This window comes from Trachymyrmex septentrionalis, unplaced genomic scaffold, assembly GCF_001594115.1.
Source record: "Trachymyrmex septentrionalis isolate Tsep2-gDNA-1 unplaced genomic scaffold, Tsep1.0 scaffold44, whole genome shotgun sequence".
Taxonomy (NCBI): Eukaryota; Metazoa; Arthropoda; class Insecta; order Hymenoptera; family Formicidae; genus Trachymyrmex; species Trachymyrmex septentrionalis.
In genome coordinates this window covers 1,480,357-1,498,251 of record NW_017305611.1, presented here as the reverse complement: position 1 = coordinate 1,498,251, position 17,895 = coordinate 1,480,357, and the positions used below count along the sequence as shown (strand labels likewise).

The 17,895-nt window shown below is 36.8% G+C and overlaps 1 protein-coding gene across 3 annotated transcripts in view; it reads left to right on the top strand.

The window, feature by feature from the left end:
- The first annotated feature begins 519 nt into the window (after nucleotides 1–519).
- The window catches only part of LOC108751475 (carbonic anhydrase-related protein 10), a 167,191-nt gene continuing 149,815 nt past the window's right edge, over nucleotides 520–17,895 (top strand). For all 3 annotated transcript variants that reach the window (XM_018491708.1, XM_018491707.1, XM_018491706.1), the window contains exon 1: nucleotides 520–1,873. In XM_018491708.1, coding sequence (XP_018347210.1) covers nucleotides 1,819–1,873 — 55 coding nt within the window. In that variant the 5' untranslated portion in view covers nucleotides 520–1,818. The remainder of the gene's footprint in view (nucleotides 1,874–17,895) is intronic.

The following is a 17,895-nucleotide window of genomic DNA, read 5'->3' as shown; positions in this document are numbered from 1 at the left end:
GGGGGGGGGGGGGGGGGGTGGAGAGGATAGACCGGAGGGTGAGCCGTTATACTAATTTGGCGGGCGCTCGTTAACGACCCCTTTGAGGTCATAACTTTTGCCGCAAGCTCGACGCGTGTGCGAGCGCGGGTAGTGGCGCGAAGCGCGCGATGTACCCGGTGTCCTTTCTGCATCGCGCGCGTCTCCCTTTCTCCTTCCTTTCGGTCGCGTTGTCGCCCCACTACTGGTGGTTTCAACAGCGTTTCAACACTACTCGGCAGTCGGTACTCTAAAAGCATCGCAGAGCTTTCGTTGTCCCCTTTTCCCCCTCATCCAATTCTTCTCTCTCTCTCTCTCTCTCTCTGCTTCTTTCCTCCTCCGTACTAAGGAGGGGGGGGGGAGGGGGAACACGCACGTTACTCGACGAGCTTTCGGGCGCATGCCCGGCCAATCAGCGCGCACCGCGCGCAACGTAATCGCGGGTTCACCAAGTGGGGATGAGAAACGTGCTCTCATCTCGCGGACGATCCTCGAGGAGCTTTCCCGCAAGCTCAGTAAGCGCTGCGAGCTCGCCGTGGCCGGGAGCGTCTCGTGTTACGCGTTGATAGATCAAGTATAGTCCTCGCATCTCCTAGACTTACTCCAGCAAGCCGAGATATTCACTATTCTTCGAGTTTCAAAACTTCGTACGGGGGAAGAAGTTTCTGCGAAAAAAAGTCGCGAGTTGGCGAATCGTGATATCGCCAATGTTTGTTTGTCGTGAACTTATTGCAAATTAACTCGTGTCACAGCGAGATACACTTGGCGAGTCTCTGAAAAATTTTACTTTTGCGGAGACGTGAAGGAGTTAAATTCATTAAATTCCAGACGAGAATCGTAACTTTTTGTCGAAGAAAGAAAAAAGAGACACAATTAAATTGAAGTTTCGCATCTACTTCGTATCGAACGGATGCTTTGATCAAAAGATAAAAGTTCGACTATATTCGATGAATAGGAGGAGGTCTAGTTGCACTAAGGGGCACTTCAACTTACTTCGCTAAGTTGCGCTGAGAGGATCCCGGATCGAGGAAGCTAGCCCGTGAGGAATTGCGAGGTAGCTTTCGGCGAGCTGACGTCATCTAGAACAAACAAGTAGACTGAAGACGCGGTAGGGAGGGTATTATATCCTAAGGCTAAAGGAAAGAAAGCGAAGGCGAAGTAGTAAGGACGAACAGCAGGACCAGCGGCAGTTGGGAAAGGGGTAGGTGAAGAAAGAAGAGTAAGAACGAGAGAGTAGAAAGACATCAGAGGAAGCATCGAAGTCGAAGGAAAAGGACGAGAAAAAGGAAAAAAGGCTCGGAAGCTCGAGCCTCAGGGTTATTACGGCAGACAAGTTAGACAGGCGAGATAGGATTTTGATCGAGGTATTTCCGGGTGCTGTGGTGATTAAGAGCCGATTAATGCGATCGGCCCTAATTAGTAATCAGCTAGCTCTCAGTCGTAATTCGCTCTGTCGTTCAACGCTTTTGCATGATCGCGAACATCCGCTAACTGACACGTCATCATCGTCATCGTTGTTGTCGTTGTCGGAAGGAAGGTGAAATCGACCTCATCTCGATGCTAACTCTACACATTTTTGGCATCATCCGGCAATGATGACGGGCGCAGCATTCCTGGGAAACGTCTTCGTGCTTGTTATCGATTGATTGATCAGACTGACTGATCAGACGAGAGGAATTGGATCCCACGTATTACTAGGACGAGGACGAGCGATGTTTCATAAAGCCACGTAAGGATCGCGCGTGCCTGTTTCTCTTCGCTTTTCTTTCGTCGAGGGAGACGGAAAGAGAAGGAGCTAAGATGTGCTCGAGATCGTTCCTACTGTGCGTCCTCGGCATCATTGCTGTCGTCAACGGTAAGCCTATGTTACCGTTAAACCTTATGACATTACCGAAAGTTGATTCCCTGATTGATTTCCCTGAGGTAGTTTTCTCTCTTCTGTACGAAAGAGAGAAATTGTTTTCTGAAGAAACAAAATCTCTTCGTAATTTGTACCTTTAACTAAAGAAATAAAAAATGTTTCATAATTTATGGCAGTTTAGGTATGATATTGACATGATATTGATGATCATTATTACTCTGATAATCATTGAACACATGTTTGTATGATCAACGAATATTTCTTAGATGATTAACTTTTTGCAGACTACTCTGAATTTTACTACTTATTACGAGTCAGACCATCTGGACCGTTGAGGGATGATTATTTTTCAAAAGGTTTTTGTTTGCTCTAAAGAAATTCGTTTACATTGCAGTTTATGCAGTTACATTTACAGTTATATGACTCGAACGTTTTTTACTTTTTCTGTTTTTACTTTACATGTTCGAATTTGAGGTAGAATCAGTAAAATAATTAAAAATTGAGAAACTATCTTTAAATCCCCACGTGGTCTGTAGGGAGTTAAGAGAGAATATTGCAAAACTTTTGGAGAGATTTTCAAGCGTATTCTTAATTATAATTGCTACTGACGTAAAAATTGAAATGGGAGAAAGATGGGAGGAATGGAATAAATGTTTAAAAGTTTATAAAAAATTAATACCTATGTATGTGATAGAGGAAAATAATTTTTTTTAATTGACCAAAAATTCCTCGACTGTATAAAAAAAGTTGTTTGTCTACCAATGTACATGGTCTTCCGAAACTAACTCGAAATTTGCGTGTAAATTGTGCATCCAGCTCCGGAAACGTAAGTAAGAGCTAACCGAGCTAACCCATCATTCTTTATGTTTCTTGTTCTCCGGCGTGCCTTTCTCCGCGTTGACGGGCGACACGGATGGACCTCGCAGAAAAAGAACGACGAGAGGTGGCGGAAGGGGAGTCCGACGAAAATGCTCGCTCGTCGAGCACGCGGTAACACGACGGTTTTATACATGGCCGGTTTTTATGAGCGCACGCCATACGCGTGCCGATGGCCGTAATCTATGTGCTGAAATCGGGGGACGACGAAGAGAGTATAGTACGACGGGGTGAAAGAGAGAGATGGCCGGTTAGGTTCGCAAAGGGTAAAAAAGAGAAAGAGAGGGAAGAGAGAGGAAGGGGGGGAGAGAGAGAGAGAGAGAGAGAGAGAGAGAGAGAGAAGAAAAAGCCAGGCCAGATTGAGGTTGTTAACGTGTGCTAACGAAACTCTCTCGTTGTACGAACTACGACGAAAAAAAAGGCTGATATTTTCGCCGTTTCAATGAATCGGTAACAGAAAAAAACGAACGATTGGTGCGACGAAAATTATATCAGCAAGAGTTCAGGAGGTGGTATCAGTTTCGTTCAGGATAAATTGAAATACTGACCGAATAATGATTCTCCTTTTTCAGCGGTTTTAACGTACTGCACACTCGTATTCATACCATTCGAGACTCTGTTCCCTTTTTACCATCGTTTTAGAATCCCTCTGCCGAGTAGAAAAAATGTGCGATGTTGCTGTTTGCGCATTTCCACGTATCCACAGAATGTCTACTCGTATATCTTTTAATTGCGATTTTTTTTTAATTTACTCAGAAATATAATTTTCACTTAGCAAAATTTTAATAGGACGAAATCTCCTCGTCGAAACTGTTTAATATTAAAAGATAATTATCGCGACAAGAAATTTTTATGAAACAAATATCGACGATAGAGATGATGTTTTAATGATTTTGGGACGTAGAGTGTATGTTTTATCGTATAATATTTTTTACACCTGAAAGGATTTTGTTTGTACAGCATAGTAGTGTTTATGTTTGGCCGTGTTTATATTAATTAATATAATCCGGTGCATGGTGTACTGTGGCTTTTGCGCGGCCACACCATTGCGCGGAAAAGCTAATTCCGAATACTCGGAAAAGAGAGAGGCGCTTTTTGACTAGGACATGTAACAAAAATGCAGAAATATATATCGGTGCGTTGGTTATAATATAATATAAACGCTTCGCTCAGCGCGTAAGATACGCCTGTTACCTCCGCCATTGTTTGAACTCCATGTAATTAATTAATCATGACGTTATGCGCGGTATCACAAATATTTGAGATAAAAATGCATAACTGTATGCATCGAGCATCGTGATTAATGGCATGAACGCTCGTTATACGTGTGCGTCGAGAGAGTAGCTGAAGCAAAATTTCATTGCAATTGTAAACAGTGAAAAATACGGAAACATTTATTAACAGAAAGTAACAATTGCGTAAATAAAGGAAGGTAAAATTATATAAATATATCCGAATAAAGCAACTAACAAAGTTGAAACAATTTAAGAGGATATTTAAAGACCATATATATATATATAGTGTAAATAAAAAATAAAATAAAATAAAATTTAGAAAGAATTAAGTTATTAGGTTGAGTAAAAAGTCATCGTGTATTTTTTAGTTCAAAGTTGTATATACAATATCTTCGTCAATAATGAATGAAATTCAAATTTAAAAAAAGGGTTTTAAAGCTTGAAATCTCTACTTTTAAAAGCTTATCACATTTTTTAAGTTTATATGAGTTTGATAATTTTTACATACCAAAAACTACGAGCTGAAAAAGACGAAAAATTTTCTTCTCACTTTGTGGATTTGTAACGTGTCCAAAACGAATTTGAGAAAATTTTCGATTACCTATCGTGAAAGCTTGATACTTTCCCTACAAAATCGTTTTTTTTAAATATTCCTACGACTTTTGATTACTGAATTATCGCGGATTAAATAAAAGAATTATTTTGACTTTAATTGCTCATAACTCCATTAAAAATGGTCGTATCGTATAATTTAAAAAAGAGATTTTTAAAGCTGAAACTCTACACTATTAAGATATATTTACTATATATTGTTGGTAAGAAAGTAATTGCGGTTTTTACTGATAGATGTCTTTTACAAAAACGCGATGACTTTTTACTTAACCTAATATTAATTGAATTAAATTAATTTTCAAACCAGACACATAATTATTGGCTAATCAAATAATATCGGCAAAAAAAATATATTTTTAATTTGATCAAATATCATTTATGACATTTTTGTTTTGTAATAACTAAAAAATTACGTTTTTTGAATTGTATTACTTTGGAAGTAAAAGAGCTAAACATATATATTGCTTCTTTTTGAAAATGCATTTTGTAACAGACCTTGCATCTCGTTTACCACATACAGCTGATACAGCGACTGTGAGAAACGAACAACAGGAGCAAAATCTCAGTTGTGCGATTTGATTTCTATTCGTATACGCGTAAACTGTTGGGTATTGTTGGATTCGAACCAATCATCGTCAGCAGGCAGCGCGCGAGCGTGATTCTGGGCGATAGAAAGCGCAGAACCTGCACGTTATATTGGTCGCCTCCGGAAATCTAGTTCGCCTCTAGTATTGGCTATCGCGTAAAATCGACCATCGTCTGAAGACGATCATCGTTTCTCGGTTCGATCGGTACGATGACGATCACGCGTTTAACTTCTGGCCGTCTTAAAAGGATTTTAATCTGGGAACAAAATTGTTGAAAGCGTATGTATATACATATGTAGCTATTCCTTTGTTTAAGGTGTATACATATTACTACATAAAAGAATGATTTTGCTGAAGTATCTAAAAATTTAGCTAGATATATTGTATATATAGATCTAAAAATAATTTTCTTGAGTTATCAATAATAATTATGACTGTATTCCGAAATGTGTTTTGACGATTCAAGAAAATGATTTTTAAATCTGTCTCTCTAAATTTTTTGATATTTCGATAAAACTATTCTTTTTGTTTATAAGGCCAAAGTGATCTACCGGAAATAGTAAGCCAAATATAAAAGACACTTGTATGAAGCATCAGATAATGGTATGATGATAATGACAAATTTGCTTATGAGAGAAAGAATGGAGGGTAATTTGCTACTTAATTTTTTCTCTTTCTTGTTCTATCTCGTCACGCTTTATGTAAAATCATTAAATTGACGAGACGAACGTCAACGACGGTTTCAAGTACAATATTTGCGTCTCTCGACCGTGACTAGAAAATCACCGGTAACGGCGGCAGTATCTGCATATAGCGTGTGTCGCGTGTTCGCGTGAACATGCGGGCTGATGCCTTTAATGACGCGTGCGCGTCACGACGTCAGTAAGATTGACAGTTCGAGCTGTAACAATTCGCAAATAACAATTTGCTTGAAATTATTGACGGCTTGACAATGAGTTAGGAGGGATACACAGTCTCGAACTGTTTGATTGAACTGAAGTAGATGGGCACAGCTAAGTGCATAGCTATAACTATCGAAAGCTGTAGGTACATTAATGATAAATAAATGTTTAGGAAAGACAGGCCGGTAATATAGCATAGTCCGTTTTTATTTTAAGACTATCTTAAGGATGGTATCAGATAGTTTCTCTGCAAAAAAAATGACTAAAATTGTAAGTTTATACTTTCCATGTAAAAATGATTGTTACATGCATTCAGTTTTGAAATAGTTTAAATATATCCCATAGTTTCGAGAACTACCGTATAAATTTTTAATTTTAAATATCAATTTTCTCTTTTTATCTTAATTATTTTTAAAAAACAAAGTTACTTTCTGTTGAAATAATTTCTGATCCAGATCCTAAATTACCGTAAAAATTTTTTACTTTTAACACAATATAAAAAGTAATTTTTCATAATTTTTTTATTTGATTAAATACGTGTAATACATCCTTATCTAAGATACTAAATATGGCTCTATGATTTGTTTGTGATGTCTTAAGATTGTATACATAAGATGGCTTAAATATAAAAATTCATCACTAACTGTAGAGTTAAAAAAAAGAGATTACAAGATCTTTAAATAGCGTTATCAGTAACTGTTGCCGTATTACCGCGATGAATAATTGATAGTTAAATTCCAACTGTCTGGAGTTTGTAATATTAAACGCTTATTTGATAAATTAGTGGATAAAATCGGGCAAAGTAAATTCAATTATATCGCGTACAATATGAGGAGTACAATGAATTGAAATGATAATAGATATCCGAGCTGCGGGAGATGATACGAGCAATTTTGAGCGAACTTACTTGAAATTTTTTGCCGGTCGTGACAAGCACGAGAATTTTTCCGGTGAATTTTACGGTGACCTTTTTCCACTTGGCGGATTACGAGCGATACATCCAGGTGAAAATGCTCCCGCTGGGATATGAGAACGCGGATCGTACATGAGGCACAGGAATATTGCTAAGAAACATTTACAGATAACATGTAAAATGCGTGAGCAGTCCTAAAGAGATCGCGAAACTCTTTCGCAACCAGTCTAATTTGATCGCCAGATATCCTGAACATCAAAATTTTAGGAGTAGAGAAGTGAGAGCAAAAGTTGAAATTAAGTTCTTCTTACTTTTCGCGATTAATCATCGAGTTAATTCTCTTTGTCTCTCTTTTTATTTCTCCCTTTTCCTTCATAAATTTTTATGCAAATATGAATAAATAACAAACTCTTTATATATATATTATGTGTGTGTGTGTGTGTTTACACACACACACACACATACACAGATATATATATATTTTTTCTAGTGGTTTCCTATATTCACTCGATCGCCAATTAATTGTCAAACTAAACACACGCGTAACATTTGCATTCAGTTAATTATTGATATATGAAAATGATAATGACACGGAATACCGAGTCATGCCAGTCATCGAGTTAATCATTAAATGAATAGCGATAGTTGCACTCTAAGTCATGATAGCCACATGAGAGTAAACTGCGTGACTCTTAATTATATATTCATCTATTAACGAATTAGCGGCACGCACGAGACACGCCCGCGCATTTTCGCGGAAAATTTTCCAGAGTGACAATAGAACGTTGTAAAATTACGCGGATATGTGAAAAAAATTTCACACTCGTTCGTGCGTTCAGTATAAAATACGACGTAAGGCTGTTACAATCCGTCAACGGATAGAATTATGTACACCTATTCTCAGCTCATTTTTATAACTTTATATTTGTTCTTAGAGGGTTTATGTCCTTGGATACTTATAAAAGTACTATCTGTTTATCTATCTATCTATCTATCTATATCTATCTATCCATCTATCTCTTTTTTTCCCCTCTGCCTATCTGTTTCCCTTTCTTTCACTTTGCATTCTCTGTCATTCCGCAGACTTTGCTCTCCTTGCGCATTCAAAAACCTTGTAAATTACGGCGAAGTGACGCAGGTTGATTAATTACGACTACGTGCGTGCACCCGCGCGCGATGTGCATCCTGGCGCTCCGTCAATGCGACAACGTCGACGGAGACGTGACATCGAGACGACGACGACGACGCGAACGTCTTTCCGCATGGCATACTATGAGCTCGCATATTCGCGAAAAGCATTCGCGACTCTCGTATGGCACTGCGAAATGCGGCGGTAAGACGACGCTTGCGGGTATGCACAGAAAGATGCGTGCGCAAGTGCACTCACGTGTTTACTCGTATATACGTACGTGTACTTACGTATCGAAGGAATGCGTGCATCATACGAGTACTTTATTTTGAATTTCGAGCTCTTTTTGCTGGAGATTGTGCTGAAAAACTGACTAATCAAAATAGTTTACTTGAATTTTTATATACGAAAAAGGGAAACATTTTTTTCTTTTGAGCAGAGTGTAAATTAAAATGCCATTGTCCGTCTTAATATTATTATACTTATTATATTTTAATTCTGTGCAGTGTTTCGAATCTTATATCCAGTACAGTTGTAGCGGAAAGATATCAGAAAAATGATGAAAGATACGAGGAGTAATGATTAACTGAAATCAAAGTTACCATTTTATATTGTTAGGAACTCAACCGTTTTTAACTTTTGACTCTCAAACTTTCTGTATAATAATATTTATTGTAATAGCATTACTATTGTACAACATGCTTGGCTGCATTTATTCGTTCCCAAAGTTTCGTTTTCAGCTAATTTACGTTTTTTGGATTCTCATGGCTAACCATTTCACTCGGCCTTCGAACTTCTTGTGAAATAAATCACTTTTGGATCCATCCAGCCTTGAATCTCTCTTCAATTAATGTTTGTCCGGAAAACATGAGATTACTCCGCATATTTTATAAAACATCGTTGAAAATGGCTCAAAGCGGAGCCGAAACGTTCGGTCGTTTTAATTATGTATTATTTTTAATTTAATTAATAATTTGCGCATCACTTACCTTCCTTGTATAATTTCAATAAAAAAGGATTCTCGATAACGTAAAAAATATAAGAATATAATAAATGGCAATGAGAGCGTGGTAAGCGATGCGCAAATTATAGTTATTTAATTAAATTTGAAATAACACGTAATTGAAATGTATACGAATGTATATTTCAACTGACAATGAGGTTTTTTTTTTCAGAAAATGGATGTGTCTAGATAAATATTGCACGTAAAAATTGAGAAATCAATAATCGATATTTTTTCTTGTGGCGCATCTCTGTTGCAGCCAAGATTCCCGCCCGATGAAATGCGGATACGGATATTTTTCTCTTTTTTCCTCGCTTTTTTTCTGTCAGACGCACGGTAGTATATTTGATTATTTATCGATACAATACGAATTAGGGAGGCAAATACAAAAATATTCGACGCTTTGCTATCGATATTCGCGTATGTCCATTATTATACGGTCGAATCTTTTATTCTCGTTAGCATATCCGGTGCGATATAGCGCCGAGAATCTCGCTCGAAAATGAAAGGGATTTCAGAAAATAGCGTGTTACGCGACGAGGGAAGGTGTATACATAGCAAATTGAAAAATACGGGAGTGCCGCGTAAATGCTGTTTTCACCCCGTTTTTCTCCCCTCTTTTTTATTCGCGAACGAGAATGGTTTTTCGGGCCACAGCCGCGACGGTGCGTATATTCGAACGTCGCCATGATTTATTCAAAGCATAATCCAAGAAACGGGAAGCCACGAAATAATTACTTTATTGCCAGATTCATCCGGGTTATATTTTCACGGCTTTTTTTTTCTTTCTTTTTTTAAATAGCGAAATATGAACGTGCGTGCGATCGACAATACTGCTGCCACAGTACTGTTACGAAATAAATGTTACGAAAATGTGTTTTTTTTTCGAATCGAATTAACAAATAAAATCTATCGTACTAATAAATAGAATTAATAAGTAGAATCTATAATCTATTTTACTAATAACATGTATCTTGAGAAACTTATTACTTTAACTTTATCACGTGATTAACGTGATTAAAATCTTAAAAGTACACAAATTTTATTCTGCATTAAGTTTTTAGTTTTAAAATGAAATTTTTAATTTTGGAATTGGTAAATTATTCTGCAATGCACGGCATTTATAATAAATTACGAATCTAATCTGTCTAATTGCAGCTTTGACAATGAATGAAAGCGTTCGAACGCGACAACTGTTTGGAAAGGATCGTAAATAAATTTGCACGAGTTTAGTTTCGGATGACGTGGGGAATATTTCGTAAATCGTCGGTGTTGATTGCGGAGTGCCGTGTCGTTACGTGTTTACTGTTTACTTCGCGCAGCGTTAAATGCAAGTCGCATAATTTTCGTTCTCTTTAGTAAGACGCACGTTAATATACGTTGCATCGAGTAAAAGGCCGCGATATTATTTTGCATTTGAAAGTAACATGTATGATCGATATGCTTGCAGGAATTCTGACAAATTTAACAAAATGATGTTGTAAATATTATTAGATATCGCAATATTTTTCATTAAATTCCTTTATTTCCGAGTAAATAAGGTATCTCGTGTTATTCAAAGTATAACACAATTTTATAATTAAAAAGTCATTGTGACGAATAAATTAATGATATAATTTGTGATAAAACGTAATCTTTATTTTGAAGTATGTTGATCTAGAAACAAACTAATGAAAAATTATACGTACGTATCCGACATTTTTGTTGCGAAGTTGTTCTTCGTCTGTCGAGGCTGTCGAGGGATGATTAGGACGTTAAATCCGAATGTTATTACGATTTCACGGCTCGGCCGAGGTTATCCCGGAAGGACAGGGATTATGGCTGCGGATATAGGATAATAAGGATCCAAGGAGGTAAAGACGAGAGCTTGGTTGTACGTGACTGGAATTGCGCGTTGAAGAAAGCTCGAATTACTTTGACAAACTCCGCGGCGTACGTGCTTCGTCTCTTTGCAAAAGAGTCATGCTTGTTAGAAATCAGCAGAACGTACATGGCGAAAGCGAAATACGTAGGATACGTATAAAGTCGAAACTGAATTAATTTCTGTTATGGCGAAACTACTTTTCTTTCTTGACGATGGCTGGAAACGTATACTGTTTCGTGGAACTTAGCGACGCAGAAGGAATTACGAATTGCGTGTGTAAAATTTGTTTTAAAACAAGAATTAAAATTTCTGATGTGTATCATCTACTTTGGAATTAAATAGACAGAACAGATTAGGGATGTATGGATTTTCACGAATTTTTCTATTTTACTACGTTATAATATAAATAATATTTAATAATAATAATAAGAAGAAGAAATGGATAAGTCCACGGAAAGAATGATTTTGGATTGGACTATTAATAGTCATTTTTAACAATAAGATGCTAATAAGTATCTTAAAAACTGCAAAAATTATTGCGAGAAATATTATCCCATTGTAAATATAATATATAAAATATATAGATATTAATAAAATAAAAATAAATAAATGAAAATAACAATAAGTATAATAAATAAAATAAGTAATATATAAATGTATATAACCTACATATGTATATAAATACTTGGCAAGTTTCATTAATTTCACATCCATTACAGAATAGTTAATTTTTTATTAATATAATATTCCGTATTTTCTTCATATACTTGGAGAATATTTTTTCTTTTTTGAAATAGGTTTTGTTAGGGATTTGATATATATGAAAAATTTCACCAAGTTATAATTCAGCAGTTCGCAGTTGAACAGAGCGATATGAAACGAATGAAAAACAGGAGAAGATAAGTTCTGATCCTTGTGCTTTTCGCTGCGATCCGTTGCCTGCGCCTCCGTCGAATGAATAATTCTTGTATTTCAGCCGTAAAAGTCAGACATCGGGATACAATATACGGCGAGCCGAAATTGAAGGTGTGTGCGAAAGAAGCCGACGCGTCGGCAAAACGTATGTAACTTTTAAAAGGTATTGTCGCGCTGTATCGTCACGACGCGGCGTCGGCCGAAGTTTTCCTGCCGAAAAGTTTGCGAGACAATGACGGGGAACGACGGGGGTGGTTTGCCTTCCTGGGAGCATCCCCGGAGCGCGTCGGGTACTACGTCGTCTATATCTATCCGTCGCCGATAGTAAGTTTACATCTGCGATAGTAGTTCGAAATGTTCTTTCTATCTATCCCGTTACTTTTATTCCCGCCATGTCTCGGCGGCGATTTCTCTCTCGTTTCATCTCTCTTTTGCCATAACCCCGTTGGCGTTAGTCTCGACCCTTCCCGTCTTAGTATCTACTCTCAGTCAAGTTACGACTCGCCCGAGAATGTGATCCCTCGAATCTGACTTCCCTTGTTTGCCACGATCGGCTGGAAGAATGGCTTCCCCTTGGAATCAGTAACCCGATATCAATTCAATTGGTCATTTCGAAAGGATCGCAAACGGAAATTTTATATGAGACAAGGAAATGAAGGAACGATGAAGTAAGATGATGAAAGGACTTATTTCAGATGGAACGAAATTAATTATTGTGAGCGAGAGATTAGCGGAGGTAGGCAATATTCCTATGTTTACTAAAACAAAATATTGCTGCAATATTATGTGATATTTCAGTAATTAATCAAGTTTTAATACTAAATAAATAAAATGTTATTGATTAATATCATATTCTAGAATACACACGATAATGTTATGATCACAAAACTTAGAAAGCACGCTCGAAAGAGCTTGGGGATCTCCAGAAGACTTGCCAACGTGATTTGTCCGTCTTCTTATAGGACTCCTGGGTGTTTCCTTTTTACAAGAAGCGCGTCCATCTTGTGGCGGGGCTGCGTTTACTTATCTGAATGATAATATTGCAGCAATATATTGCAATATTTTCTACAAAATATTAAAATTCCATTGTCGCTGCAATATTTCGTGCTGTCGGGGATGCGTTTTACTTGATGTTTCACCTGATGTAACGCTTGCGAGCATCATTTTATCTTTGTTGTTTATCAAATGTTAAACAAGGATAAAATAATATGTTTGCGAGCGTTGCGAACGCCAAGTGGAATACACCCATAGCGTATAGATTCTTGGATGAATTTTATGTTCGTTCTCTACCGTGGAACGGCGTTTCCTATCTTTCCTCCATACGTTTAAATCGATGTAACGGGCGTTCCTAGCAGTTGGTACACGGCGCAATCGTGTACTTTAAATCGATTAATCGCGATAGGAACTGGTTGCGTGTGTAAGAACATTTCGGGGTCGGCGGCGATCACTTGAAACTTTCGGCAATAAATGTCGAAGACCTATTACACGAAAATTACACGAAAATTTAGTTTCAACGATTGAAATTCCAAATCATTCTTCGAGTTACGAAAAGTTACAGAGTCGAGCGTGCACATTTCTGTGTGTGTGTGTGTGTGTGTGTGTGTGTGTGTGTGTGTGTGTGTGTGTATTAGAAGTATAGAAATAATTCTTTCAAGATTTCATATATACGTTTATAAGTCAGTAATTTAACCTTCGACGTCTTATTGCGGTGCCTCCGTCTCTTGTTGTTACCAATATCTCCGTTCATCTTACGTCATCCGACTTACGACTTATCCTTCAATCCGATTTTCCTCTATTCACCAGGAAACCAGAAAAGCTGCAATCTCATAGGTATTCACAGATCTTCGGTATTATCAGACGCTTAAGATAATATATCCAACAATAAATATCATTATCCGTTTATATATTAATGATAGTTTAATATTTGTGTTTAATCGAAATAATATAATGCAAATTTAATCTTTAGTGAAAATTTAAGTAAAATATATAATAAATACAATTTTTGTTGTCTTTCATATAAATAATATATATTAAATATGCATGTAACCCCTTTTATATATTATTCATGTGAGGTATCTATATCCGCCTTATAAATTTCTTATTAAATGTATGAACATTATTTATATACATTTATAATTTATTTATGCACATTTAGTACAAATTGTTTCATAGTTAAAAAAATTTTTTTTATTTATCTTTATCTAAAGAATGTATAGAATAGTATTAATCTTTAATTGTAAATCATCAAAGAGAACAATGAAAATTGAAATATAACGTAGGGGCAATGAACACATTATCATGAGAATACATAAATAAAGTATCTACTGTTTCTGCGTTAATTAATGGTACTTAATAAATTTTAATAAATGAGATGGTGTTCAGACGAGTTTCCGGTAACTAAAAAAACGTTAACTAAGCCACAGAATTTTCATGGGCGAAAGTTTATTCTCGTTCAAAGTCATTTGCGTCGTTGAACTTTTATTGAAGAGAGGAGGACAAGGCGTTGTGCCGTGCCACTAGTAGTAACATACGCAAATAGTCAGCCTTGCTTGGACATGATTAGAAGGTGTTCTATACTTGATCCCCAACGCTTCGTGTCTATTTCTTTCGACGCGATACGTAAGGGACATTTCTTGAGAAGCAGTGACAATAACTGCGAAAGACCATAACAGTAACAGTAATAAAAGCATACTATCGCTGGCCGGAGATGAAATGAGTCGACAGTAAAACTGCGGAATGCGCCGCGATGCATATAAGTCCCTATTTGTTTCAATTTGTGACGCTCGCTCTTTCGCCTTCGTCTCTTCTAACCACGTCTTTCAACAATCTTGCCCTTCCCCTCCTCCGTCGGCTTTCTGACTACGGCATAACCCTCCGCTGATTATTGTTACTCGGTTGACGGAGCTCCATCTTTGCGTATTATTGTTAGTCGGCTGAGAGGGTGGATTTTTGGCTCATAAATTACAACGCCCAATCCCGCAGACAATACGCTCTTCTCGGATTGTGGTCGGGGCTGTGTTTACCTTAATCATACATAAGAATGCTTCTTACGTCTTGGTTTAGCGCTTGTTTTATGTTAATCTATTTTTTTCCTGGCTGCTCGCCAGTGGGAGACAGAATTTTAAGGCGCGAGAATAAAGGACTATTATTACAAATGCCTCCTATTTTAGCTGGTCGCCACATTTTTCGACTATGATTTCTTTAATGAAAGATTTTAAATTATGTATTTATCGCAGGTACGGAATGAGATTGTTAGAGCATCGGTGTAATGTTTTTTTTTTTTTTCGTATATTTATTATATATTTAGGAATTGAATTTAGCCAAGAGTTTCAGTTTTGAAAGAGAATGTATTTAAGATAAATTCAGGGCATGCACGAGGCACATAAGGAACACTTGAGTATTAAATAAACGTAATTTCGCAAGTATTACGATCGGATGATTCATGAATATCGGCTATATCGTCTTTGCGATGACCGCCATTGTGGCGCCTGATGCACCCATCCGCCTGTGTGTCCCCCGTTTTCTACCCCGACTAACAACGTCCAATCCTCCCCGAGGATTTTATTTTGCTCCATTACCTCCATATCGGAACGAACCGACGCTGACGTCATCGAGTTCCATCAAGTTGCCAATTTTGCACTTTTCTCGACCCTACGTCAACCCTCCTCCGCATTGCTCTTTTACACAGAGCCACTATCCCCTTGCGCGCTTTTGCGTCCTAAATTCTCAGGATTATGTATCACTTGAAATAATTTTTGCATGAATTTTCTTCGCGTTAATAATATACAGGAAATAGACAAAGTAATGTGAACTATTTACTTGTTTTATTAATAAAAAGTTGAGGCACCATTTGTTATTAACACTACCTGTTCTTCTTCTTATTCTATTCTTGTTGGAATTATACACGCAAATGTTACAATGTAATATTACATTATTTTTCTAATAGAATATTTTTTAGTTGTTTAAAAGATATTAAAGAAGAATGTTTTTCACTCTGCTCTTCAAAACTACGAATGATATTTAAATCAGGAGATTATATGACCAGGAGAGACGTTGAAGTTCTCGAGAATGGAAGACAATTTTCTGGAAGATGGAAAATACACTGATTGTGAGGCAAAATGCATTAAATTTTTAATTTAATAAATAAGTAAATAAAAACAAGTATATAGATATAAAGTAAATAGTGTATTTCCCACGTGTTTACATTATTTTGTCTGTCCTCTGTACCCGTCTTAATTTTTATACGAATTTACGCGAAGTACAGCAGAAAATCGCAAGATTTACTTCACTTTACGTTCCTTCACTTACACACGTTAATTACGTTTTACTTGTACGAAGGTACGTGATTACGCCGGCAGGGAGATTTGATGTTACCGGCAATTTTGTGTGTGTTTAATGGATCTACGACCCGCAGAAAATCAAGACTTAGCGTCGAGTGTGATAAAGCTCGACTGTTATTTGACGATACATCGCGCACTACAAGGTAACATCTTCCTCCAGTTTGTTTATGACGTCGCATAGACGAGCGAAGCAAGGATAACGTTTGTTGTGCCAGAAAGCTCCACGTATTTCCACCAAGATAAATGTCGAGCGCTTTACCGAAGACGACACAGTGTGAAATGCGAGATATACGGGGAGATCTTGTGGGTCACGTTAGATTTATATCGATTATCGAATAACTTTTTTTCAATTCAAAATTTCCTCCTATTTATATATTGTATATATCTTCTTTCACGTGTCAAGACTGCGATTTCAGATTGTCGTATTTTCTTTTAGTTGTAGATTCCGCAATAAACTTGCCATCAATCTTACTTTATCGAAAATTTAAAAAGTCTAAATGAGCATTTATTATTGAAGCTCAAGTAACTTCGGCAAAGTAAGATTCAGTGGTACAAAGAGATAACTAGATAAGAAGATTTGACTTTTTGCAGTTAATTCCACGCGAAATTTATGAAATATTAAATTGAAACTTTTAATATTGAAAATTAAAGGGTTGCAAGCGTACGATCTCGCTTTAGGTTTCTCCTAAAAAAAAAAAAAACGAATATATAATTCTGTCTCAATAGATAAAAATCTGTGAAATTGTGTATCCGCAATTACAATAAGATGAGTACGACGCGACGCTCGGGAAAGATGCTAGATTATTCTGAAATAATTTTCGCAAGTTACAAACTTTTATTTTGATAAGAATATTCTCGCGCGAGAAGCATTAATACATATATACCGTGAAACACCTTAGAATATTTTATCTTTAACGACCGTCTTCGAGGCTAAAACAAGACCATTTGATATTTGCGTTAAGCAATCTCCGCGTCGCTCGTTAAAATCTAAATTTGTGGTCGCCATGTACCTCGTCTTTCTTTCCCTGTCTCTAAGAGAATTCCATGCAATCTTATCAAGCTCAGGAAAGTCGGGCGAATAATTTTTATATCCGCATCGCTAATATAATATTACTATTATCCACATATCAAAAAGTAAAAGATGTCTTGTAATATTTTTTTCTAGAAGAAGTTTTTTTTTTCTGAGAAAAATATTTCTGATTAAATCAACAAAAAGGACAACAATAAGAATAGTATTTTGGTGAGACAAAATAGTTTCTAATTAAGATGATCAGAAATTCTATTTGATTATTTCACAAAATGCCATTTTTATCGTGAATTTATAATCAGCAATTTTATGTGCCATTCTTGTTGAGTTTTTTTTTCTTGACTTAATCAAAACTTTTTCTCAATGTGATCTCTATGTGATCGAAGAATCCATAGGAAAGGAAAAGCAATTTTGGGGCATCTTGTATGTATTTTTATCGTCTGTTGGCGATATGTATATGCGTCCGTTTGCCAACATGAGCGTTTCATACGAGCTTGACGAGATAAATGGCAGACGGCGGAGATATCTGCGAAGAGCGAGGGACGTGAGAGCGGGAGAGTAGAAGTGGGTTCCGGAGGTCTATGGAGGGTGAGGGGGAGGGGGAGGGGGTGGA